The sequence below is a fragment of the Nannochloropsis gaditana genome (assembly GCF_000240725.1).
Source record: "Nannochloropsis gaditana CCMP526 unplaced genomic scaffold scaffold142, whole genome shotgun sequence".
Lineage (NCBI taxonomy): Eukaryota > Eustigmatophyceae > Eustigmatales > Monodopsidaceae > Microchloropsis > Microchloropsis gaditana.
The window spans coordinates 16,350-39,062 of NW_005803811.1; the positions used below are offsets into that span (position 1 = coordinate 16,350).

Below are 22,713 nucleotides of genomic sequence, written 5' to 3' on the forward strand. Positions count from 1 at the left end.
GTGAAGACTGATCCTCGTACAGGCCTTGGGAACAAGAAGGTTGTGGAAGAAAGCCGCGCAGGAGAGACAGGGTCGGGGGGAAAAGGGGCAGAGGGAGGACACGCAGGTGCAGACCGCTTTTCCGAAACAAATGTTGTATCGGTGGGAGAAGCAAAAGGAGAAATCGATGGACAACAACCCCAAAACTCGGTACAACATGATGTAAGCTTCGAATACCCCCAAGAGGAAGTACAGGACGCAACTGAGAATGCAGGGGTGGAATCAGGCTTCAATCAGAGAAGGCTTGCGCTTACAACGAAGTTGCAGCGTTTGTCGATCCAGATGGCCTTGTTGGAGGACGATTCGTCGTTGGAAGAGGGCGAGAATGGGGAAAGAAGAGACAACGAGACAGAGAATTGGGAAGGCTGGCAACACGGAGAACGAAACACAGACGGGAAGAGGAAGGAGGGGGAAGAAACTGACATATTGCAAATGAAATTCACGCTTCAACAAGAGATCGAGGCTACGCGAGTTGCCCTTCAGGCAGAAGATATGACTAAAATTTCGTCAAAAGATGTGCATTAGTGTGCAGAATAACATACACAGTATTTACCTGTGCGTATCAAGGGGAGTGTTGTGTGAAGTCCTTTGAAAAGGAGGCCTGGGCCGAAGGCAGTCAAGAGTCGATATGTGAAATGAGGAATACCCGATACATGACACCGGATTAATTTTGGGGGCCCTTTTTTTGGGAGCACTTGCCATCAAGGAAGTTGTCACTGCGCAACGGAAAAAATGTCATTTCTTCTGGTACGATGTGGCTCTCTCAGAGAAATCAAGCCCTCCTGTATAGATCAAAAAAGACGGTGTATTACATCATTTGTGTATTTTTAGACAAACTGGCAATGAATTTTGATTTAAGGCGTTCAGAACTCGAACGGAAAGTATTGGGACAATCACTAACTATGAGACTCCTAAGAGGTTGCAGTACCAGGAGGTTAAAAAATTAACGGCCAACTACACATTTGCCACAGGATGTAGCAAGCCAATTACGACGATTCATACACCGACGCATCCACAAGGAGAGAAAAAAGAATCTGATATCGGGGCCATGGAATCCTGGAGGGAATTCAATTTTTGGAAGCTCCCCGTCCTTTCCACTGCTTCATCTCTCGAAATGCTCGGGATCGCTCTTGGCCAGCCGTTGGGGAAATTCCGTGTCAACGCCGACCCTTCGCGTTCCTTCTCCGCCCGCCTCAGCGTTTGTTGACACCTTTGTGCGCAATGCGCATTGTGAATGAAGTGTGGATCTTGTTTGTCACGGGACCACAAGGCTTTTGACGGGCTCTTACCCCTGTGATATTATGTTTTTAGTTTTTCCAATGGGCCGGCTGCCACGCGTCACGGAGTACCATCTTCCTCTGTGTCGCCGTGTCGTCTTCAATATCTAGAAAAATACGACCACATGCCACATTCATGAAAATCAACGATGATAATTTCTTTACTCTTAATAAAATGTTAAATATGTGCAATTCATGTTGCGCGTCGTATCGTAATTGCGGCGGGTTTTCCCAAAGATCTGCTCCTGACCCTTAACCCCCACCTTCCTGCGTGTTTCGACCCCCTTCCTCGCGATTTGCTTGCTGGATTTCACAGGAAGGCAGACACTTTCAAAAACGCCTCTCATCCATTTCCTCCTACTCCTAACAAGCTAACTATTTTTTGATGGAGAAATTAACATTTTTTGTTTTTCGAACGTACCAAACAGGAGGATAGGAGGGACAGCTTGCTCGCTTTGAGGGGCTTCCGAGGCCATGGGTGGCGGCGGACAGACTGTAGTACCGCAAAGCATCGATAGTGATACAGCTGAGGTAATAGTCCTAGAAAATTCTCTTATTTGGTCGCTTGAGGCGTTGTTTAGCGACCGACTTGTTGGGTAACGTAGGTGACTCGTGTAATCTGCCCCATTTTATGGTGACAACCATACCGGCAATACGTCGGCAATCTTTCATTCACAGTCTCTTGAATTAAAAAAATACAATTGTCTTTCACTCATTCTCAAAGGATGCATCCTCAACGAGTGTAAGGGTCGATGGTCCGCTCGCAGCCGGGAGACGGGAGGATCCGCTGTCCTTTTCCGACGAGGGGTCACCACTCGCATCCATCCCGCACGCACAGCACCCGCTGGACGGCATTATAAACTCAGAATCCTCCACTTCGGCTGTCAATCCTCTTCCCTTCACACTGCCTCGCAATATTTACGAGAAGCAGGACGTTGTCCCCTTCTATGACGCCCCACTGATTGTGGCAGTCGTCGCCAATGTGGTGTGGCCAGCGGTGCTTCTCGTTTTGACTGTTTGGAGCATGCTGGTGGTGATATATTTCCGCCTGGCTCGTTTTCTCTCCGAAAACGTCCTCCAAACTCCAGCAGTGCACGTGCACGACGGAGACGAGGCTCCTGTGGACATGGGTCTCTATTTCTTCGGCCTTGATAACCAGTGTGAGAAATGGTTGCCTTCCTCTTCCTCCTCCGCGGCAGAGGATCTTGCTCCCACTTTCCGCATGTCCCTCCTACGCGGGAGCAAGGGGAAAAAGAGCACGATTGATGCGAATCCCAAGGGTCAGTGCAAGTTTTTTGACCCCTGCAAACCCACTGTCATCTATGTCCACGGGTTTTCTCGCCGGACCACGGCCCGACGTTTTCGAGAGACCTTCAACTGGGCACACAGCGATAAGCTGTACGGTCTGGATATTAATGCCGCCGATCGATGGGTACGGGAAGGCTGGAATATCGGAATTTTCTTCTGGAACAATCATGCCGACGGTAGGTGCGACCGGAGGGAGGGGACGGGGGGTTGTTGGAGTGAGCGGTGCATTGAAAGGTGTTTATATCCCTGGTCCGCATGCGCTCCCCTTGTGCACAAGGCTCATCTGTCCCCCATTTCTGGTGTGCTCTGTCTTCCAGAGGAGGTTCCACAGGACACAGAGAGCAAAATATGGACCTCGAACGGCCGGTGCGGAATGCGCTATCGGACGATCTGTCCTCAGAGGGGTCGCGTCATGTACTACGCCTCCTCCCGCCCTTCCCCCTCCATTTCCCAAACCCTCGCGGACCTGTTGGCGGACGTGTTTAGGGGGGCTCAGGCTCCCTACAGGCTTGTGGGGCATAGTTTGGGTACACAGGTGGTCGTGCATGCCGCCACCCTGCTTAGCCAGCGGAAAGCGCGAGAGGAAGAAGAAGTCAGGTCGGCGACTGCTTTAGCCGCTGCAGCCGCTTCGGCGGCCGTGGCAGTTGCCAGGACGGGGGCAGCGGCCACGATGAAGGCAAAAATGGGGGTATATGCAAGCAAGAAAGAGAAACGAAAGACCGTAGCGGCAGCTAAACGTGCCGAAGCTGCGGCAATCTCAACGGCCGCACAAGAAGCCGCTTGTGCGGCAACGAAAGCAGCAGCAGCTACACAGGCCCCTTTGCAGCTACCGACACGCATCGCCCTGTTGGACGCGTTTGCCACGCTCGGCGTGAAGGCCTACCTGTCGGGATGGCCGATCATGGTGGTGGTGCAGAAGGAGGTGCTTGCCCTCCGAGGGCTTGGGATTGTGTTTGAACAGTTCCAGACCAGCTTGATCGGCCGCCGGGGATTCTTTCTGCGCCATTTGACCGCCTTCGTTCAGTTGGATCCCCCCGGCATTCCCTGGTACCGGCTGCGATCACGGCACGTGGCAGCAGTCTACATGTACTTCCTCTCCTTTGGTCATGCCGTGGACGGGCCCCGACTGAAAAAGGCCGACCTTCGCCGGCATCAGTCCGTGGAGATCTGCTTCAGCCTCCTCAATAGTGCGGGTGGCAGCTTGGGAAGCGGGCTGAACGGCCTCAAGAGCCATCTCCTCCCGGAGACGGAGGAAGAACAAAACGCCGACCCCAGCGCTTGGGCCATGGGGGCTACGTCGTGTGTCGCCCTCTCGACCCTTATCTCGGGCGCGTCGCCGTCTTCCCGTTCTCCGCCTTTGCGGACCTCCGTGTCCCTGTCTATTTTCCAACGTCGACACAGTGCAGGGACCTTGTCAAATCAGGAAAATCCGAACGAGAGCCTTCGATCCTTTCCGACCGACGATGGTGCCACTTCCCTCCCTTCGATGACGTCTCCCACGGACATGGCCACAGCGATTTTCCGGCGTCGGGTGCCCGCGCATAAGACGCTGGCCCTTGGGAACAAGAGCCTCAATTCCCTGCAAGAAGCCATGCCGCTTCTGCCACCTTTGTCGCCCACCATTCAACCCCCCCTCGCTCTTCCTCTCGCACCCGCTTCCAAGGTGACCGTGACGTCAAAATCGCAGGACGAAGCCCAGGTGCTGGGCAGGCAACAGCGGCATGAGTATTATTCGCACGGCGCCTACGAAGGGCACAACAAGAACCATTTGCGGTGGCTGACGGCCTCGGCGTATCGAGAGGTGGAGATTGGCGACTTTCCCCTCATGGCACGGGCAACGGATGCTGAGGTGCGTGAGCTGATGCTGGGAAACTATGTGTACAAGCAGTATCGGGGCCATTTGTTCTTGCGAGTTTCGCGGGCTTGGTAGCATGGTTTTTAGGCATAGATTACATAGGTCAGCGGTAACTGAACGGTTATGAGAACCATCTTTAAAATTTGATTGCAAAGCATATAATGCGATAACACCAGGAAGTAAAGGCGGAGAAAGACTTGTCGGGGAGTCATGTAAATGTACGCGTAGGTAATCAGCTAGAAATAAGACTTGAAAACATGCCCTTGGTGTATTGCTCTTTGAAAGGACATGCGTGCCATCTAGGAACCCGACATGGATAACTTCGTTCAGAGTTATGATAGATAAAGTGGCAATTGTATAATAAATACACATAGAGAAAACTGTGCTTGCAAGTATTTGTGTTTCTCCAAAATTTATTCTTTGAATCTTGAAGTGTTATTTCACTCTGTTTTTGCAAACTGTGCATACCACAGGTAATGTGTTTTGGTGTGGTATTTTTGATGAAGCACCTTCCTGGCCCATTTAGCTGTGTACTTGAGGGTATTTAATGCCCGGGGTTGATATCTTTTTTGTCCTGCGACTTAAACCACGGATATAGCGCTGATTGTCGTCCATGACTACCCATGGACAAATAAATGCGTCCACTTGGCTTCGTGTCCTCATACAACAAATGTTCAGCCAGACCATTTATCTCGCCGGGTCACTCCGCGAGAATCCACAACACGTACTACTCTTTAAGTACGTCGCGCTCATGATCAGGCTCCAACTGACGCATGTGTTGCCTTCTAAATTGGTACGTACTTGAAAATGAGTTCAGCGGGCCTGACAGGCAGGGCCACGCGAGTTTGATTTAGCCGCTGTCGTGTGGTCCTCCGATGCCCAAGTCAGCATGTGCCCTGGCCGGTGTCAGAACGCGCGGCCTCATTTATTTGGGTCTTGGCGAGACTAAAATTAAAGCGAACGTGCGTGTCATGATTTTTCTGTCAGGCGCCCTCTTCCTTATGGCCTTCCCGCCCTGGTCGAAATTGGGGCCTATGACACCCTTGCGTTCCCGGTAAGCATCATGACAGTGAATATAGGTAGTTTTAAAGGCAATGCCGCTCATTTGTGGTGCTTGTGAGCTCGCGATGTGATAGGAAGTGTGGGCTTGGTCGCCTGCGTTGATGATGACATGGCCCCGCAGAAAAGCGACGAAAGTCGGTGGCGTCGTCTTTTTCCTTGATGTGTTCTACCCCCTCCGAGGCCTTTATTCCGTCACCAATCTGCTCCGTGTGCTGCATGCCACACACAGCCATTTCTTCAGTGGCAGCTAGGTGTTTACGTGTGCCTCTGACGCCTTCGATCTTCTCTTCCTCCTTTTACCTCGTCACTTGGGCTCGGCCCACAACTCCTCTTGACACGCCCTCTCTTTTTGTTCACGTTCTCGTCTACCCCAAGACAATCGGTATTTACTCATTCTAAATCCACTTCTCCATTTTCATTTTCCGACAGGAGCGCTTGCAAGTCGTCTTTCAGAACTCTGTGAAGGCCACCGCGGCCATTTTTCCGCGCTGGGCCTTGTGGTACTTCTTATCTGACTTTGCCCTCGACAAAGCTTATCAAAGATGTCACCAGTGCAAGACCCGTTCCTAATACCTCCTCATCAATGCCGGACTGCTGGGACGAAACGCAAAATGTCCGGTGCATGTTCACCTTATACGTTATTGGCCGTTGTTGCTGCCACTGCTGCAGCTGCCAGTACCTTCCGTGGCTCCTCCTCCCTGTACAGTCCCATCATGGTGGATGCCTTTGCACCGCCTACTCAGTTCTCATGGGCTCCTCACAAATCTTCAACAGCGCAGAGGACGGCGCATTGTCAACGCGTCCCGTACTTTCTACCTACCACCTGTCTCGAAAAAGGCGGGGCAAGAATGAGACATGCCAGGGACAGATCTTCCTCGCCGGTCCACGCCATTAGCCCGTTCCAAGAGCAGTACCGCGATGACGATGGACTGCCGGAAAAGAAAAAGTCTTCGAAGGGGAAGGATAAGGACAAGGTTGCAGGCACTCAGGCTCCGTCGTCCTCCACGCCCTCCCTCCATGATGAGATCCTGACCAAGTTCAAGTCCCTTTTCGAGGGAATAGCCTCCATCGACACCCACGCGGATTCGACGCACGAGGAGGCGATTGCAACCCTTGCGGCCACTGCATTGGCGAAGACCAAGGGCGGGGCCGGGGGACGAGGGGGCAGCAGCTTGGTAACCCTTGGAAGTCCTTCCACTACGACCGTGTCGTTTCCGGATCAATCCCGCGCCGCTGATGTCGCGGCCACCGCTTTGCAATCACCTTGCGACAGTGCCTTGCCTGCCGCCGTCCCTAAATCTTCCTCCTCCTCTCCTTCCCCCTCGACGTCCCTGAGCGCCAGCGACGTGGCCTTGGGCAAGGTACCAGAACCCGTGAACGAAAATATTGCGCGAATCTCGAGCAAGGTGCCCAACACGTGGTTGGCCGTTTGTCATTCCTCCTCCCTCAAAAAGAAGGAGCTGAAAAAGATCTGGGTGGACGACAAGCCGATCTGCCTCTTTCGAGCCGCTTCGGGGGAGGTCAAGGCCATCAGCGACATTTGTCTGCATCGGGCCGCTGCCCTGTCGGACGGCTGGTTGGACGGGGACCTGGTCGTTTGCCCCTACCATGCCTACAAATTCGACGGTGAAGGCAAGCTCCGCTATATCCCGGGGGTGGACGAGGGTATGCTGGCCAAGAACAAGCGGACGGCGCGCACGGTGTGGTACAAAACCTTGGAGCAGGGAGGCTTGATCTACCTCTTCCCGGATGCCATGCGGGCCGGCGCGATTGAGCAGCACGTGAAGCCCTTCCTGATACCGGAGGAGGTGGACCCGTCCTTCCGAGTGGTGGAAGGCGTGGCGGAGATCAAGGCGAGCGCGAATTTGGTGGTTGAGAATTTGTTGGACATGCTCCACATATCGTACGTGCACTCCTTTGGGAACATGCAGGAACCGTTGCCGTTCTCGGAGAATTATGACTATTTTTTCGACGACGAGGCCTCTCAGCTCCTCCCGTACGCCAGGACCACCTTCAAATACCGGGCGGGACCTACTAGTATCAGTAAAGTGGTGGGCCAAGTCAAAGAGGTGGTGGTGGAGAACGAGTTCCACTTGCCGTACACGACGGTGACCCGCGTCAAGTTTGGGAAGGATGTCAAGACGATCTATGTGGTGGCCGTCCCCGTGGAGGACGGGTTGACCGTGGTGCATTACAAGCTCTACCGTAATTTCATGTACGTGCACCCGCAGGACGAGAGTCCCGTCAACAAGGGCCTGGACCATTTCTTCCAGTCGGTCATGCGTCTGACGTTGAACGAGGACAAGGAGATATTGGAGTCTCTGTATCAGGAACACCAGGCCGGGTATGTCTTGAGTCGGTACGACAAGCCTCTGAAAATCTATCGCAAAGCCTTGAAGGAATTCATGGAGGCTAGCAAGTCTCGTGAATTTTTGGCCGAAAGGCGCGCGTTGGAAATGGAACTCTTGCGCTTGATTGAGTGCACGGAGAGGGGAAGAAAAGCGACCCGGGGCCAACACTCCATGATTCTGTCGATCGTGCAAGGCTTGGAACGAGGCTTTGCCAGGCAGTTCAAGGACGAGGAAGGCGGGAATGGAGAGGTAGTAATAGAGGACAGCGCCGTCAATGGGACGTGGCATTTGGTCTATGCTAATCCTGGTGATTTAGCGTCCCTTCCTCCCGACGATGAACAGAAGGAGGAAGAACAACGGTCCCTCCGAATGCAAGACCTGCGCCCGGCATTGGACGCGACGGCCACAGCCGCGGCAGGGCCCTACCCATGGCGGACCATGACCCCAAGGCAGCAACAACGCATGACCCGTGAGGCGCGCGAGCGGATGCAGCAAGCAGAAGAGAAAGGAGGGTCGGCCCATTCCCTTCCAGCTGCAGAACCGGCATCCAAGCCTCTTCCCCGTTCTCCTCGGGAGACGGACGATGTCTTGCTGTATTCCGAAGAAAAATCGGCGCGTTTACAGGAGCGTCTGCGTTCCGCCGGTGGAGAGAGATATCTGCTAGATTTTACACCATCCAAAGGGCGGCCCTTGTGGGTGGACACAGAAGAATCTACTCAGACGATCGACACGTCGAAGAACCTTTTGTCGAACACGGCGGTCTACCAAGGGCTTCTGGGCATCACGACGAAGGTGGAATTGAACGGGATCATCTCCACTCCCGCGGGAGGCCAGAAAAATAAGGGCGATGCGCTGGGGGTGGAGGATGGAGGAAGGAACAAGGGCCATCGCCAAGATGTACAGTTCACCTCGGCAAAAGTGGACGTGGGGGGTTTCAAGGTGACGTTCCCACACATGGATGTGTTTGGCGTGAATGGCTGGCTGGATACGACCTTTGTGGATGAGCACATTCGAATATGCCGGGGAAACAGAGGCTCGATATTTGTTCTTACCCGGCGCCCGCTGACTGTGGCAGCCGTAGGAAAGGGCGAAGTGTGATTGACGTTGTGAACCTGATTTCTTGCACTGGCAATTTCGCTGACTATTGTTGTACAATTTTGTTATGATTATGTGTAGAGTTTGTGGGCCCTCGGTGGTGATTCCAACGAAAATTGAGGGCGATCTTGCCTGGTGGTCGCGTCCGGGGCATCCCTTCTTAATTTTTGTAGACATTTCTGCAATTTATTCGTCGGATAAGTGGGTCCAGGCGTGTTGGAGGATACAAATGCTCTGGATCCCCCCCTTTGTTTAATAGCATCCTCCGATGCTTCAGAGAAAGCATGTAAGATTTTGCAGGCGGCAAACAAGAGAAAGCCTTATGAAGCAGATGCGAAAGTACATCTGACGGAAGGCCCCTCGAAGAGCGAGTGGATTTACGTCCGAAAGGGAGAAGCCAAGATCCAGGTTGTCTCCCAGCAGCATCTGTACTTATCGCAGGAAAGCGCAACAAGTTTTAAAACCATTAGAAATGCTGCATTGGGCTCCTCGCTGGTCAAGAAGTGAAGTATCGGCTGTTGTGTCATAACCTTCGCCCGCGCAAGACGGAAGTGTGCACGCAAAGACATGTTGAATAGATGTGAAGTCGGTGACAAAAACATTACTCTGGCCCTGTTTTCTTTCCTATTCCCCCTTGTGTGATATGAGTGCATTCAACTTACGCGCCGAAGATCAAAGAAACGTTGAGTGTAATGCGGGTGGTGGTCCAGTTGTGTAAGAATGTGAACTTTAGTTGATATCTTTGTAAAGCCCTCGAGAGGTTGAGAATTGGGAGATGCGGTTAACGTGCGCGTACCCTGCATGTGTTGCAACAGGTGGACATTGCATGAGCATCACGTATGACCGAGCTACAACCGCCGTACGAAAGAAATAAAGAGTCTTGGACGAGATGTGGTTGGCGAGAAGGATGTTTGGACTTGCGAGGACTTGTGGGACGGGGGTAAGAGCCCTCGTCTGCGCGCAGGATTTTCGGGTACTCGCTCAAATTTTTTGTAGACTTGTTCGATGGACGGCGAAGCACTAAAATCGATATTTCGGGATATTTTTATTCTTCATAAGGTGGGATAGCACAGTCGCACATCCGTTTTCTCCGTGTCTTCGCGAAAACTATTTTCCGTCTCCCCCACCTGCTTCCATCGTCACAAGGGCCCCTACCGGCTTGCCTCAATCATTTTTACAGCTTTGTGCCTTATTCCCTTTTGCCACCAGTTTCATTCTTGCTGCTGTCGCTCCCTCTCGCTCCCTCCAAAAAGCGATAAACGCTGGAAAAATCTTTATTGCCAAGATCATTGACTTGCATCAAAGCGTATAATTGTTGCGCCGCGGCGCCCAACGGTAATGGTACTCCGACCACCTTGGCGGCGTCGCCTGCGATCCCAAGATCCTTCTGCATGAGCTTGGAGGCAAAGCCGCCTTGATAATCGTGGGAGGACGGGGCGGAGGGAACGACCGTTGGGCACGGATTGTAGGTCTCCGTAACCCAACTCCGACCACTGGAAGCATTGACCACGCCGTTCAAAATGTGCGGATCCATTCCCAGGGCCACGCCTAGCCGCATAGCTTCCGCAACTCCAACCATATTGATGCCAAGGATCAGGTTGTTACATATCTTGGCGATAGCGCCCGTGCCCACAGGTCCACAGTGCACCACCTTCTTGCCCATGTGCCTAAGCATGGACACCTCTGCCTTTTTAACGCATTGCACGTCTCCACCCACCATGAATGTTAATGTTCCTGCTTCGGCACCGCCTACTCCACCACTGACAGGCGCATCCACCATGTCCAGCCCCATCGTTTTGGCTCGGGCGGCCAGGGCCTTACTTGCCGTGGGATCAATCGTGCTACCGTCAATCAATAGCGTTCCCTTCCGGGCGTGAGGGATGATAATGTCACCGAATACAGCCTGGACGTGTTGCGTGGCCGGAAGCATGGTCATAATGACATGTGCTTGGCGTGCTACCTCCTCGCCCGAGGCAGCAACTCGAGCACCTTTCGCTTCGAGGGATGACATTGATTTAGGATTTGTGTCATAAATTACGACTGGAAGGTCCGTTTTATCCAGCAAGTTGCTTGCCATGCGTGATCCCATTTGCCCTAAGCCAAGAAAACCCAAGGTGACTCCTCCTATATCCATGGTCTCAGCCGTCGTGCTGCAGTGTCGTTGTCGCCAGTCTGCGTCAAAGCGAGAGAAGAGAGAGGAACGAAGCACAAGCCCACGTCTGACCAGCTTTGTCGGAGAACGGAGGAGCATACTATTTGTCAATCTGTTTGATAGACAGGATCGCTGTAAATCCCAGTAACTTCGTATGGTTGCATGCATGTGACCCAATTACGTTCCGTGACAGGCAGGAACAAGGAACCTCCTCCTTGTATTTTCGTTGTCCGATAGCCCAACCACATTTTCATCCACACCCACAATTGTTTACACGTTACGGCATAAATTTGAGGCTGCCGCACTCATACGCCCCACCTCGGCGTCCAGGATGACGTCTGTTTTTATTTTTAGTGTGTAATTGAAGCAAAAGGAAACCTCCCTCGCTGATATTCATGGAAACATGTGCGTGGCGATGCCTGCTTCAATAAAATGCCAGCCCCGGGCCATTCCACCCCGGTCCGAAACCATTCTTTCGACGGTCGCTTGCATTCCACATGCTGCTAGGGATAAATGTGATCAACTGGCTATAGTAACCATTGTATTCTGGCTCCATTTCGACGATAGGAAGGATAACTTGGTGACTTATCCCCCCTAACAAGCGTGACATCGTTTCTTTTTTTTTTAACTCCCACCGGACAAATGATCTACGTTCACAAAGCCACAGGCTCTGTGTGAGGCGATAACACACATGGCTCTCATTCAGCACGTCATGACGAAGAAGCTCTCCAGAGCACTGCTGGCGCGTCATAAAGCTGCCCCCTTGTGCCGATCCCTGCGTACCCTCCTTCCAAACGAGCAAAAGCCTCCTGATCCTTCATCGTCTTCCCCTTCGCCATTGCACCTGTCGCCCGCAAGCCAGTCCCTTTCACGTGTGTGGAGATCATTTTCCTCCTCCACTACGACCGTCGTGAGCACTGAGGAATGCCCCAATGCGCACCATCCTGAAGCTGCCGAATACCTGAAACGGTCTTCAGTTGCCGTCGAGGAAGACGACAAAGACCCTTTTTTCGACAAAACCTCAGCTTTGATGGAGGTTGAAGATCGACCCGGCGCTTTGGCAGAGATGCTGTCTTATTTTGCCGCCCACCACGTCAACATCACCCGTCTTGAGTCCCGGCCATCGAAAAAGCAATACGATGACCAAGGGCAGGGGCGGTTGGTGTTCGACATGTACGTCGATTTTGAGGGATCGCGGGGGATCGCACGGGTGGATGCATTGCTCCAAGAACTGGGCGAGCACAGCCGTTCGTTGTTGGTATTGGACAGGACGGAGGTCCCCTGGTTTCCCCGACAGGCCTGGCAACTCGATACGATCGCGAACCGTGTACTCGACGCCGGTGTGGACTTGACCAGTGACCACCCGGGGTTCTCCGACCCTGTTTATCGGGCTCGGCGGGGCGAGCTTGCTCAGATTGCCCGGCAATACCGGCACGGAGAGACGATTCCACACATTGCTTACATGCCAGCAGAGATCGCGACCTGGAGCGCGGTGTTTCGCCGCCAAGACGAGCTCCTGCGTCGGTATGCCTGCCGGGAATACCTGGACATCTTGGCCTTGATGAAGGAGGAGTGCGGATACGGGCCTGAAAGCATTCCTCAACAGGCGGATATCACCCGTTTCCTCGCCCGGCGTACCGACTTTCGGCTGCGCCCTGTGGCAGGCTTGCTCTCCTCCCGGGATTTTTTGAACGGCCTGGCTTTCCGGGTATTTTTTTGCACCCAATACATTCGGTACGTGACTTTGCAATAGTAGTGTCTGGTACCTAAACGTGCTTTGAATTTGGTGGTGGCTGATAGACATGACGTCAATTTTGCTCGCTGGCAGGCACCATTCCCGTCCCTTGTACACACCAGAACCAGATATCTGCCACGAGCTCCTAGGGCATGCGCCGCTTTTTGCAGATCCAGATTTTGCGGATTTTTCGAATGGTAGGGTCGATTTAAACTCGGGAGGGCGAGGGAGGGAGGGAAGAAGAACGAGGACGTTGTGGAGGCACGTGGCTACCACAAGGCCCCTTACGGAGGGTCAGGATAGCTGTTGGAGCGTAAGGCTTCCTTCTAAACAACCCAATATTTCCCCCTGCCTCATATTCTCCAGAAATTGGCCTGGCCTCTTTGGGTGCTTCGGACGAGGAAGTCAAAAAGCTAGCCGCGTGCTATTGGCATTCCGTGGAATTTGGTCTCTGCCGGCAGCACGCAGCGGGGACGGAGCTTTCTCAGGAACAAGGCAACGAGACCGCTTCCAGCATCAAGGCCTACGGGGCTGGTCTGTTGTCGTCTTTTGGTGAGCTGGAATACGCATGCGGGGGGGAGGAGGGGAAGGAGGGAGGCCCGACCTTCCTGCCGTGGGATCCCGAGGTAGCGGCCGTGCAGTCGTATCCCATCACCACGTATCAACCTGTGTACTTCGTGGCCGAAAGTCTGCTCGATGCAAAGGAGAAAATGAGGAGGTACTGTGAAAAGAAAATGAGCCGGCCATTCTACGCCCGTTACATGCCGGAGGTGCAGAGCATATGGGTAGACAGAGCCGTGCGGGTGGGGAAAAAGGTGGGCTAAGAGGACGTGAGGAAGTGAAGTAAGGGACAGGTGGCAACGCACATACTCCGCACTCATTGAGTGACTGGGCCTTGCCACGACGCCAGCGTCAAGCGTCGAGGCATGCCAGGTAGCAGGGGGAAGGGGGGGCAGGGAAAAAAATCAAGTGAGTGCCATACGCATTCTACTGTATCAACGCGAGCTTTGGAGTGGATCGGGATGCAGAGAAGGAGGTGATAGAAAGTTGTAGATGACTTCCTTTGGAGTGGACCGGGATGCAGAGAAGGAGGTGATAGAAAGTTGTCGATGAGAAGGGTGTTACTCGATAGGGTCTAAAATACTGTACATTGCGGGGGGGATATACAGATCGCTGAGTCACAGTAGCCGGGCTGTGAAGAAAGGGCCGTAAGAGATGGCTTGATGTAACATGAATGCTATCGATAGCGCCAGTAATAGCTTTTACAAAGAAAAAACGACCGATTTTACAGACAATCTAGCACACGGATTACAAGCTTTTGCGTTCCGAGGCCCTCGATTTTGAATCTCACACGTATGTAGAAGGCCTTTACAAGATAAATCACAAAACTATATTCGACAAACATCATTTGTAGACAATTCGTGGTATGGGGACACAATGATCGATGGCTGTATGCTCCTTGAACGGGCGAGTCCGAAAGGGACCAAGAAAATTCCCCAAGGGACGAGAGAAATAGGTAGGTCAGGAAGGCTCGCGTGCATCCCATCTTCTGTGCAGAAATTTTGATGAAGATCGCTAGCTTCAAGCTTCCTCTCTGTAGATGGTCACAATACAGAAGGTTTTATGAGGCACATACTTTTACAAGGCTTGAAACACAGTAGGTGCAGCCAATGGGGTCACGTCTCCCACGGGCAGGCCAGCCTTGTGCAACAAAATTTCGCCCACAAGACTCCTCTGTCCTTGTCCTGCTGTGTCATGCATATCTTTCCTTTCGGAGGAACAACGGCCCGAAGAAAGCTGTTTCAAACCATCCTCTACGCGTTGCCGCAGCTCATCCGCTCTATCGCGGGTCAATGCCCCGCCTTCTCGCCAGGCATATTGCACCTCGAAGGCGCGTGACTCCTGCAAAGCAAAATCCACTTTTTCTTCCTCCAATTCGCTGCTGCTGAAACCGCTGTTTCGGTTTTTGGGCTGATGCGACGGTGTCGGAGACAAGTAGCTTTCTGTGTACGTCACTTTTGCGACTAGCCTCGCGTCCTCCGGTCCGAGGCATTTTCCGATAGCAATTTTAAGTAGAGACGCGACTTCCGAGTGGCTTTTCATTTGCAACCAAGGACTGATCCAAAGGTGTACCTCATGCGCGTATACTGGGCCGTATATGGCTTTGCGATGCAAAAAAGAAGGCCCGGAGGCAGAGGAGGAGGGGAACGGTCGGAGCAGCGTGTAAAGCTTGGGATCCTTTCCATCGTAGACGTACGAGGATTTCCCCCCGTCTCGGTGCCCTGACGGCTGATACATACCTTTGACATATCTCGTGTCACGGACCGGGAATGCTTCGTTGCTGTATATGGCTAGACCTGCATCGGCCGCGAACCCTGGCAATCGCCACGAGGCCTTGTATGCCCGCTTATCCCGGGCTTCCACACCGCTTTGACCCCGGCAAAGCGCGAGCAGGACTTCTCCGCCAGGATTTTGGAGGATGTGTGCTGACTTGCTTAAGAACGCGCTGAGTAATGCACGGTTCATCTTGATATTACTCTTGCCGGGGACGTGGGGGAAATTAAAAATGACACGATCGTACTTGCTGGAGATTTTCCCTGGCAGCGCAAGGTCATTGAACGAATATGACAAATCCTTTCCATTTTGCGAGGAGCGCGTTTCTATCTTCTGTATCTTTTGCCAACGTGATGGGCTATTCAGATCCTCTGGAGCAGTTATATGAGCTAAAGCTGAAGCTATGAACGTAGATGACATAACATCCAGGCCAAATCCTATTGCATTTCCCAAAGAACCTTTACCGCTTTTTTGCTCACGAAGCATTTGGAGGTTTCTTGCGGCGGCTGGGTACCTTTGTATCAAATCGTCCTCGTCTCTCTGCAAGCATGTCGTAACAAGTTTCACATTTGGAGGCAACCAAGGGAGAAGTGCCGCTGAAAAAGAGAAGTCCCCGTCGCCTACGACTAAAATAGTGCGAACAGATTGACCAGTGAATGTAGTTGGATGACACGCAGGTATTGCCGGTGGTGATGGCGACTGCGAAGGGGAAGTAGAGAACGCACAGGAAAAAAGGCATAGACGATCTCTACGCGCCTGGCCACTGAGAAGACAGAGCGTGGCCGCCGCCAGCTGCAATCCTCTGTAGGAAACCCTTTTCTGTGCAGATAGTATCGCTGCTAGCCACATGCCTAGCTTTAAAGTTAAGTGGTTGCTTGAGATGTTTTTCCAATTAAAGTATCCCTTACTTTAAGGGGGTACGTGGCCTTACACCCACTTAATTGCACTGTAGTTAACGGCGAGAGGGAGGAGGTTCAACGTGTTGGTTGCCAAAACTTTTATAAAATCGAGAAGCACCGGGCTATGCTGCTTTTTACACAATCATTTTTTACCCTATCCAATATATGCTGAATGGATCCGCTTTTCCCGTACGGACGGGATGAAATTAGCTTCGCTCGTAGAGGATTGAGAGAAACGATACGAGCAGGGCATGGGTTGTTAAGTTGCACGTTCCTCTCGATGAACGAAGATGATTTGATGTATATTTTTGTTACCTACGCTCTTGATGCTGTAGCAAAGACGTAAGTGAGGTCTGGATCCTCTCAAGAGGTGCCCACCACAAGATCATACGAGAAGACGTGGATCGTGTCAGAAACGAAAGAGGAATCAGCAGGAGAATGAGGATCCCATATCTGGATTTCGTCGACTTCTTCTGGGGGAAATGCTCCGGTCATTTGTCGTCTAAAATATACAACAGGCCAGACGTAATTTTTGTTAGAATTATCCTCCTGGCTCTACTTCCAATGCTTCCTTCCACCTACATCATGCATCTCTCCTAATTCTTCTCTCTTTCTCTTGCCTTCATTTCGGCTTTAAAACCGGCCCTGCTAAAATTCTGTACAGCTGTAATTTTGCCACTTAAACTAAAATTTTCTTTGGAACTGACAGTCAATGCACAAACTTTTTCACATTCTCGACTCCCAAAATTGTCGCTATCACGCGCTGCCAACAGCTCTCGGTGCTCCCCCCCCCGCAGCTACAGCTACTGCAGCAGCAGCGGCCTCAGCAGGGGACAATCCCCACATTTTCCACTTCAAGACTGGCTCCAGGCTCTTGTCATGCTCTACCGCCGAAGCAATCAGACGACGCGCCTCTTCTAACTTTCCACACTTAGATTCCATCAGCGCCCAGGCCTGGAAAAGACGTGCGTGGGTAGGGTAGCGCGCAGTGGCTTCTTGAAAAAGTCGTCGGGCTTTCGAGTAATCTTCCGCTCGCTGCTCAAGAAGGGCCCAGAGGAAGTAGGTATGAGCAATGGCGTTCTCAGTCCGGTAGCCTTTCCATTTAAACAGGAAAAGCTCGTAAAAGCGACGCGCGATTTCCATTTTACCAGACTTGATGGCCTTACGCGCAGAGATGTGCAGCAGCGCACAGCGTACATCAAGGGGGTCGTTGTCAGAGGGAGGAAGGGGGCGGTAATTCTTGATCATAAGCCCTGAGTCTGAAATAACAACGTTGCTAGCAGATACGGAGGCGGCAGCAGTCGACGACGGTGATGGGGAAGGACGGGTCATGCTGGAAAGGCTAGGGGGTCGCAATGTCACATATCCATCGACAGGCATGGGATTTAGGAGCAGCATGCCGCAGAAAATGAAGGCGAAAATTGACGCGCACCTAGAGCGGCAGAATCGGGAGACAAAGGCGGAAGGCATGATTGACGGTGACCTTGTTTGAGAGCTGAAGCAGTGGAAAGTCTATGATTAGTGAAACAGAATTGGAGGAGAAAATACATTTGGTGAGAAAAGTTTGCCATGTGTGCCCGTCAGGGGCGGGAAGAACCTTGACACTTTTTGGATGTCATGTGTTCGGCGTCACTACGAACAATTTTCAGGAGCAGTACAATAATGTATAAGGGTCAAGCTGGCGATAATTTTATTTGTGTAGCGTTGCACGAAATACCCTGGTAATTTAATGCGGAAAATAAGGCATCTTATGCGTGCTGCGCGTGCTGCTTGTGTATAACTCGCTCACGAAACACTCAAGCAAGTAACGAGTCGCCCCAGCACGATCGGGCTCCGACTAGCAAGAGAAAATAAAGGGCGATGCTGACAAGGTTGGGCAATAACCACGCATTTTACATGACCAAAAGAGTAGAAATAGAAATACCTAACAAGCGACGGATGAAAAAAGTTGCCCGGGGCTCGTGCCTACGGGCCCTTTCAGGCGCTAGAAGCAAGCACGCGCCAGGGCGTGTGTCTCCCAACGGATTTTCCAAATTTTAAAAAAAAACATCTATGCCTCCTCGATAGAGTTGGTCAGGCTCGACGAAAGCATTGAGTCTTGCCACCGGCTTCATCAAACCAATTAAATATTACGACGAGTCCATGTTATTCGGATAAGAAATGACAAGGCCGCTCCCAACAAATTCTTGATATCTCATCAGCGCTCTTCCATCCTGACTCTGGCTTCATCGCTTATAGCTCGCGTAAAAGTGAGAGAGGAAACCATCCTTGCTTCGGTGCCTATGATTAAGAACGCCATAAAGCTGAAACTCATCACATCGCTTATGTTTCCATTCGGAAGGCAAACCAACGATCTCATTCTCATGATAACCGTGAGCCAGAATCTTATCGCTTTGGCATGAATCCTTGCGAAAGCTTGAGGTATAGTTGGTATACATAAAAATCGTGTTCTTGTTTTCATTATCAGCAATTACTTGATGTGCCATAAAGCTTTCTACAAGGTCCCTTGTAGGATTCTGATTCGCTTCCGCGCATGGATTACCGGCATTCGAATTGCGTCGTACGCACAGCGCTTTCCTCGCCACTTCTTGCGGTCCTCACCGAATTGAACGTTTTTATCGTCGCATCGGCAGGGAATCGAGAATCTGCTCCTCCTACTAGAATCTCGTATCAATCGGCCTTACTCGTATGCTCCTCCCTCCGAACCTAATTCTTCCTAAGATGTACAAATGCACACTTGCCGGAAGCTTAGCTTGAATCCCCGCCGTTCGCACAGATTCTTTCCCATTCACACACGGTACACCGACCTGAATTTCGCCTTCTTAGATCGAGAAGAGAGGGTAATCGTCCTTCATCTCATCGTCCAAAAACTCGTCCACATAGTCTTCGATGACGGCCTCCACGCTCCCGTCTCTTGGAAGACCCAAGGTTTCTGCGCGTGGACTTCGCATGACCTGCGGGAACCTGCCCACTATCCCACTGACCCACGGATCGATCTTGACAGACACCTCCCCCATGGGGATCCCACGCCCCTGGGCGATTTGCCGGGTGTGGAACAAGAGCTCCTCCATCGTGGTTTGCAACGCCGGGAGGTTCACGCTTCGATCCCCCCCCAAGGACTCCCCCTCCACCTCGGCCAAGGCCAGGAGCCCCTTGATCGTGCGCCGGGTGCTGATCACGGGGTGGGTCTGGCGGGGGTCATAGGGAATCACGTAGTCGTGGCCCATCAAGAGCTCCCGAACCACTGCCGAGAAACATCCCGTCGACGCCCCATTCTTGTTCCCCGGCCGAACGATCACCGTCGGCAACCGACCCGTGCGGCCGTCTACCCACCCTTTCCGCGTGTAGTCGTTGACCATAAGCTCCCCCACTGCCTTCGTCATCCCGTAGGTACTTTGCGGGGTGAGTTTCGTCTCGTCACTCACCTCCGGGTGCGGCCCAAAGGCAGCGAAAGAGGAAGGGAAGACAAAGCGGACAGGCTTCTCCCCTACTCGACCGCTGGCGTGTAGGGCACGGGCTTTCTCTAACAGGTTTTGCGTGCCATCTGTGGGCGATAGGGGAGGATTGGAGATGGTAAAAAAGGATGTCCTTTCGAGCCATCAATGGCCACCTTGGACACGGGCGCGTCCGGAACGCCCAGAAAGATGCCCATTTATGCGTGTCACACGTATGAAGGGGAAGAAATACTCACCCAGGTTGACGGCTACACATTTATCAAACTCCTCCTCGCCCTCCCCGCTCATCACCGAGGCCAGGTGGAATATTGTGACGTGGCCCCCCTCCGACCCCGGCTGCATGGCTTTCTCCACCAGCTTGCGGTCTGTTATGTCCCCTCTGAAGTTCTCCACTCTGATGGCGGAAGATGCTTGGTTGGTAGGTCCATGCGGGAAGACTTGGACTTTTGTATCACAGGGCACATGAGTATCCGCGCCTGTGTCAAGAATGGCGATGCTATCCAGGGCCCGACCATTGAGTCGTTTTCTTCGTAGTAATACCTGACACAAGTATCTGCCTAAAAACCCGCCGCCACCGGTAACTAAGACTTTGACGCTGGGTAGCGCAGACACCATAGTGAAGTGGAGGATGCCAGCACTCCTAATGCAGCACGCCAATGATCAGCTTCTCCCTTTGGTAGCACCAGATCCTGTGTGATTTGTGTGGTGTTGTGAGGCATGGCACACAGGTTGACTTGACATGTGTCTGTGTGCGGCGCATTTTTGACGGGCTGAGCGGGGCTGAGAGCGTGACCTAAGTGCAAGCAGATAACTTGAAGGACACCACACACAGGAAAAATGGCACACCGGATCCTTCCTCATTTCTGCCTTCGCATGCGATCTTGGCCATGAATGCCAAGTTTTTTCGTGTCTTCCTGACACAGGAACGTTGCGCAGAGATGTGTCGACGCCCTTGCGTGGTATTTTGATCTATATGATCAGACACCTCCCACGTCCCCATCCCCCACAAAGTAGAAAAAGCGGATCATGTTGGTGGCATTGTCCATCGTGCACTCCCGCCATGTCCTTTGGCTCGTGCGCAATGGCCATGAAAAGGCTTTAAACTCTCAGCCTCGTTAAAATGAGGCCTAGGAATTGTACTTCAGGCGTCGCTGTAGGATCAAACATTGTACCTGCGAGACATGCTGTTTTTTTATCGCTTTAAGCGCGAGCCCCAGCGTGCGGAGCTGGATATCGGAGAGCCGCCGGTCGGTTCACAACCCGAAAGCCTCTTACAGTCGAGTGTTGCTCACCTTTTTCATCCTTTTGCACCTTGCAGGAGCTGCAGGGTGGTAAGGAACGGATTGCAAAGATTGGAACGGTCTCTACGGATGAGGCGTTTGCTGTGTGCCGGGGGAAGCGTGGCCGGGAGAAGAACTAGCGGTGCTGGAAATGCGTCCTTGACTCTGTTCGGTAAACCGACATCTTTACCACTCACGCAAGCGACACCATCAGCATCCCTTTCAACCGCCACACGGTTGATGGATCGGATAAATTTTGAGCCTCAGAAATCCGGATTGGACAGTAAAGCACGTCGGGATAAAAGCACTCCACCACCGACCCGCCGGTCAGGCGCCATCGCATTGAAAGTCGGAATGCTCGGCGTCTATGACCAATGGGGCCGACGGTACGCATGTACAGTTCTTCAGCTTGACGCCGTTCAGGTAGTGCAAGTGAAAAAGGAGGCGACGGATGGATACACTTCGGTGCAACTCGGGGCGGGAGAAAAGAAGCTGAAGAACGCCTCTCGACCTGAACGAGGCCATTTGGACCGTTGGATTGATGGACACGGCACCGCAGCACCCAAACGAAAACTCTGGGAATTTAGAGTGACGCCAGATGCGCTCATGGCCCCAGGCACCCCGGTGTTAGCCCAGCATTTCGTGCCTGGCCAGCTGGTGGATGTGGTCGGGACAAGCAAAGGCAAGGGTTTCCAGGGCGTCATGAAACGATGGAATTTCAAAGGACAAGGGGCATCCCACGGCGCGTCCCTTTCTCATCGATCCTTGGGCTCTACGGGACAAAATACGTCCCCTGGCCGTGTCTTCAAGGGGAAAAAGATGCCGGGTCGTCTTGGAGGAGAGAGGGTGACTGTGCAAAACCTCTGGCTGTATAAAATTGACACGGAGAGAAACCTCCTGTACGTGAAAGGGCACGTGCCAGGACCGAAGGGAACCTACGTGCGAGTCAGCGATGCCATCAAAGGCGCCCATTTTCCTGTGCCGCCCCCCGTACCCACGTTTGTGCCCGAGGCAGGCATCGCCTACCCGGGGGAAATCACGGCGCAACTTCCAGAAGCGGATCCTTTGATACCGCCAGAGGGGAGGGACGATGAATAAAGAGCCAGAAAGCAAGTGAAATTCAAAAAGGAGGACCGTGTCGCCCGGAAGAGAGACGAACATGGCGCGTAGATGATGGTTGTTTTTTCTGCTTTCTATGCTTCTGTACATGCCACCCAGCCCAGCCTTTTTTTCCAAGAATCGATGCCTTGCCGGCATAAAAATTTATTCAGTACATATACAAGTGATCACCACCGCTAACCAACCGCTAACCAGGCGCTTGCCTTGCCGCAAGAATTACTTGTAGTCGTAAAACTCCTCAACAGTCGACCAGCCCACGGCCTTCTGGATCGTTTCCAGCCTCTTCTTGATGCTCCCTCCATCGCCCACGGGCTGGGTCAACGGGTAGAGGAAGGCCATTTGTCGTGAGGCGGAGCGGAAGAACACCAAGCCATCTTTCGGCGATAAGAGGAATTCCAAGTCGTCCACTCCGCCGGGGGGTACTTTGCTCGGCGCTTCCGCCCGGAGATAGTATTGCTTGCTTCCGTTGTCGATTTCCACAACCTTCAATCCTTCCTGGGCTTCCACTGCACGGACGAGGGACAACCATGCGGTAGGCACGTCTTCACCAGCCCCATTGAAGACCCAAGGGGACATGTATTTGCTGGGATTATTCACACTCGTGGAACTGATGCAGTTTTCAGCAGACAAACAGCGCTTCGGCCGTCCCGCGACAGGATCTATGCCAAAACGATCGCAGGTCACAATGGTGAAAGAGGGATTGGATTCACTGGTGCAATCCTCCAGGCCCGGGAAGGCACAGGCAGACGGAG

The 22,713-nt window shown here is 52.5% G+C and overlaps 8 protein-coding genes across 8 annotated transcripts; 4 read left to right on the forward strand and 4 right to left on the reverse strand.

Annotated features, from left to right (window-relative positions):
* Positions 1 to 1,739: 1,739 nt before the first annotated feature.
* Positions 1,740 to 4,864, forward strand: NGA_0606100 (cell adhesion domain-containing protein). Its single transcript, XM_005855655.1, has 3 exons — positions 1,740 to 1,847; positions 2,041 to 2,800; positions 2,942 to 4,864. Exons 1-3 carry the CDS (start codon positions 1,791 to 1,793, stop codon positions 4,552 to 4,554), a joined length of 2,430 nt encoding a protein of 809 aa, XP_005855717.1. The 5' UTR covers positions 1,740 to 1,790; the 3' UTR covers positions 4,555 to 4,864.
* A 1,288-nt stretch (positions 4,865 to 6,152) lies between these two features.
* NGA_0606200 (rieske (2fe-2s) domain protein) lies at positions 6,153 to 8,990 on the forward strand (the record flags this gene model as incomplete). The annotated part of the gene is made up of 1 exon (XM_005855656.1): positions 6,153 to 8,990. One exon carries the CDS (start codon positions 6,153 to 6,155, stop codon positions 8,988 to 8,990), a length of 2,838 nt encoding a protein of 945 aa, XP_005855718.1.
* Positions 8,991 to 10,176: 1,186 nt separating this feature from the next.
* MMSB (3-hydroxyisobutyrate dehydrogenase) lies at positions 10,177 to 10,998 on the reverse strand (the record flags this gene model as incomplete). Its single annotated transcript, XM_005855661.1, has 1 exon — positions 10,177 to 10,998. The coding sequence occupies one exon, from the start codon at positions 10,996 to 10,998 to the stop codon at positions 10,177 to 10,179; it is 822 nt and encodes a 273-aa protein (XP_005855723.1).
* Positions 10,999 to 11,794: 796 nt separating this feature from the next.
* Positions 11,795 to 14,184, forward strand: PHHA (phenylalanine-4-hydroxylase). Its single transcript, XM_005855651.1, has 3 exons — positions 11,795 to 12,873; positions 12,968 to 13,071; positions 13,241 to 14,184. The coding sequence occupies exons 1-3, from the start codon at positions 11,831 to 11,833 to the stop codon at positions 13,696 to 13,698; spliced, it is 1,605 nt and encodes a 534-aa protein (XP_005855713.1). The 5' UTR covers positions 11,795 to 11,830; the 3' UTR covers positions 13,699 to 14,184.
* Positions 14,185 to 16,552: 2,368 nt separating this feature from the next.
* NGA_0606400 (uncharacterized protein) lies at positions 16,553 to 17,577 on the reverse strand (the record flags this gene model as incomplete). The annotated part of the gene is made up of 1 exon (XM_005855658.1): positions 16,553 to 17,577. The coding sequence occupies one exon, from the start codon at positions 17,575 to 17,577 to the stop codon at positions 16,864 to 16,866; it is 714 nt and encodes a 237-aa protein (XP_005855720.1). The 3' UTR covers positions 16,553 to 16,863.
* A 967-nt stretch (positions 17,578 to 18,544) lies between these two features.
* On the reverse strand, positions 18,545 to 20,262 carry NGA_0606500 (nad-dependent epimerase dehydratase family protein). The gene is made up of 2 exons (XM_005855659.1): positions 19,799 to 20,262; positions 18,545 to 19,651 (listed from the first exon to the last, which is right to left on the reverse strand). The coding sequence occupies exons 1-2, from the start codon at positions 20,175 to 20,177 to the stop codon at positions 18,930 to 18,932; spliced, it is 1,101 nt and encodes a 366-aa protein (XP_005855721.1). The 5' UTR covers positions 20,178 to 20,262; the 3' UTR covers positions 18,545 to 18,929.
* A 934-nt stretch (positions 20,263 to 21,196) lies between these two features.
* RP-L3 (large subunit ribosomal protein L3) lies at positions 21,197 to 21,940 on the forward strand (the record flags this gene model as incomplete). Its single annotated transcript, XM_005855657.1, has 1 exon — positions 21,197 to 21,940. One exon carries the CDS (start codon positions 21,197 to 21,199, stop codon positions 21,938 to 21,940), a length of 744 nt encoding a protein of 247 aa, XP_005855719.1.
* Positions 21,941 to 22,177: 237 nt separating this feature from the next.
* On the reverse strand, positions 22,178 to 22,537 carry NGA_0606900 (uncharacterized protein; the record flags this gene model as incomplete). Its single annotated transcript, XM_005855663.1, has 1 exon — positions 22,178 to 22,537. One exon carries the CDS (start codon positions 22,535 to 22,537, stop codon positions 22,178 to 22,180), a length of 360 nt encoding a protein of 119 aa, XP_005855725.1.
* Positions 22,538 to 22,713: the final 176 nt, after the last annotated feature.

Bases quoted from the DNA above. Each gene is read 5' to 3' on its own strand.
- PHHA (XM_005855651.1), top strand. From the start codon at position 11,831: ATGGCTCTCATTCAGCACGTCATGACGAAGAAGCTCTCCAGAGCACTG. The intron at 12,874-12,967 runs GTACGTGACTTT...GCTCGCTGGCAG, and splicing joins TTTTGCACCCAATACATTCG to GCACCATTCCCGTCCCTTGT. The intron at 13,072-13,240 runs GTAGGGTCGATT...CATATTCTCCAG, and splicing joins TTTTGCGGATTTTTCGAATG to AAATTGGCCTGGCCTCTTTG.
- NGA_0606500 (XM_005855659.1), bottom strand. From the start codon at position 20,177: ATGGTGTCTGCGCTACCCAGCGTCAAAGTCTTAGTTACCGGTGGCGGC. The intron at 19,652-19,798 runs GTGAGTATTTCT...TATCGCCCACAG, and splicing joins ATGTGTAGCCGTCAACCTGG to ATGGCACGCAAAACCTGTTA.
- NGA_0606100 (XM_005855655.1), top strand. From the start codon at position 1,791: ATGGGTGGCGGCGGACAGACTGTAGTACCGCAAAGCATCGATAGTGAT. The intron at 1,848-2,040 runs GTAATAGTCCTA...TCATTCTCAAAG, and splicing joins TCGATAGTGATACAGCTGAG to GATGCATCCTCAACGAGTGT. The intron at 2,801-2,941 runs GTAGGTGCGACC...TCTGTCTTCCAG, and splicing joins CTGGAACAATCATGCCGACG to AGGAGGTTCCACAGGACACA.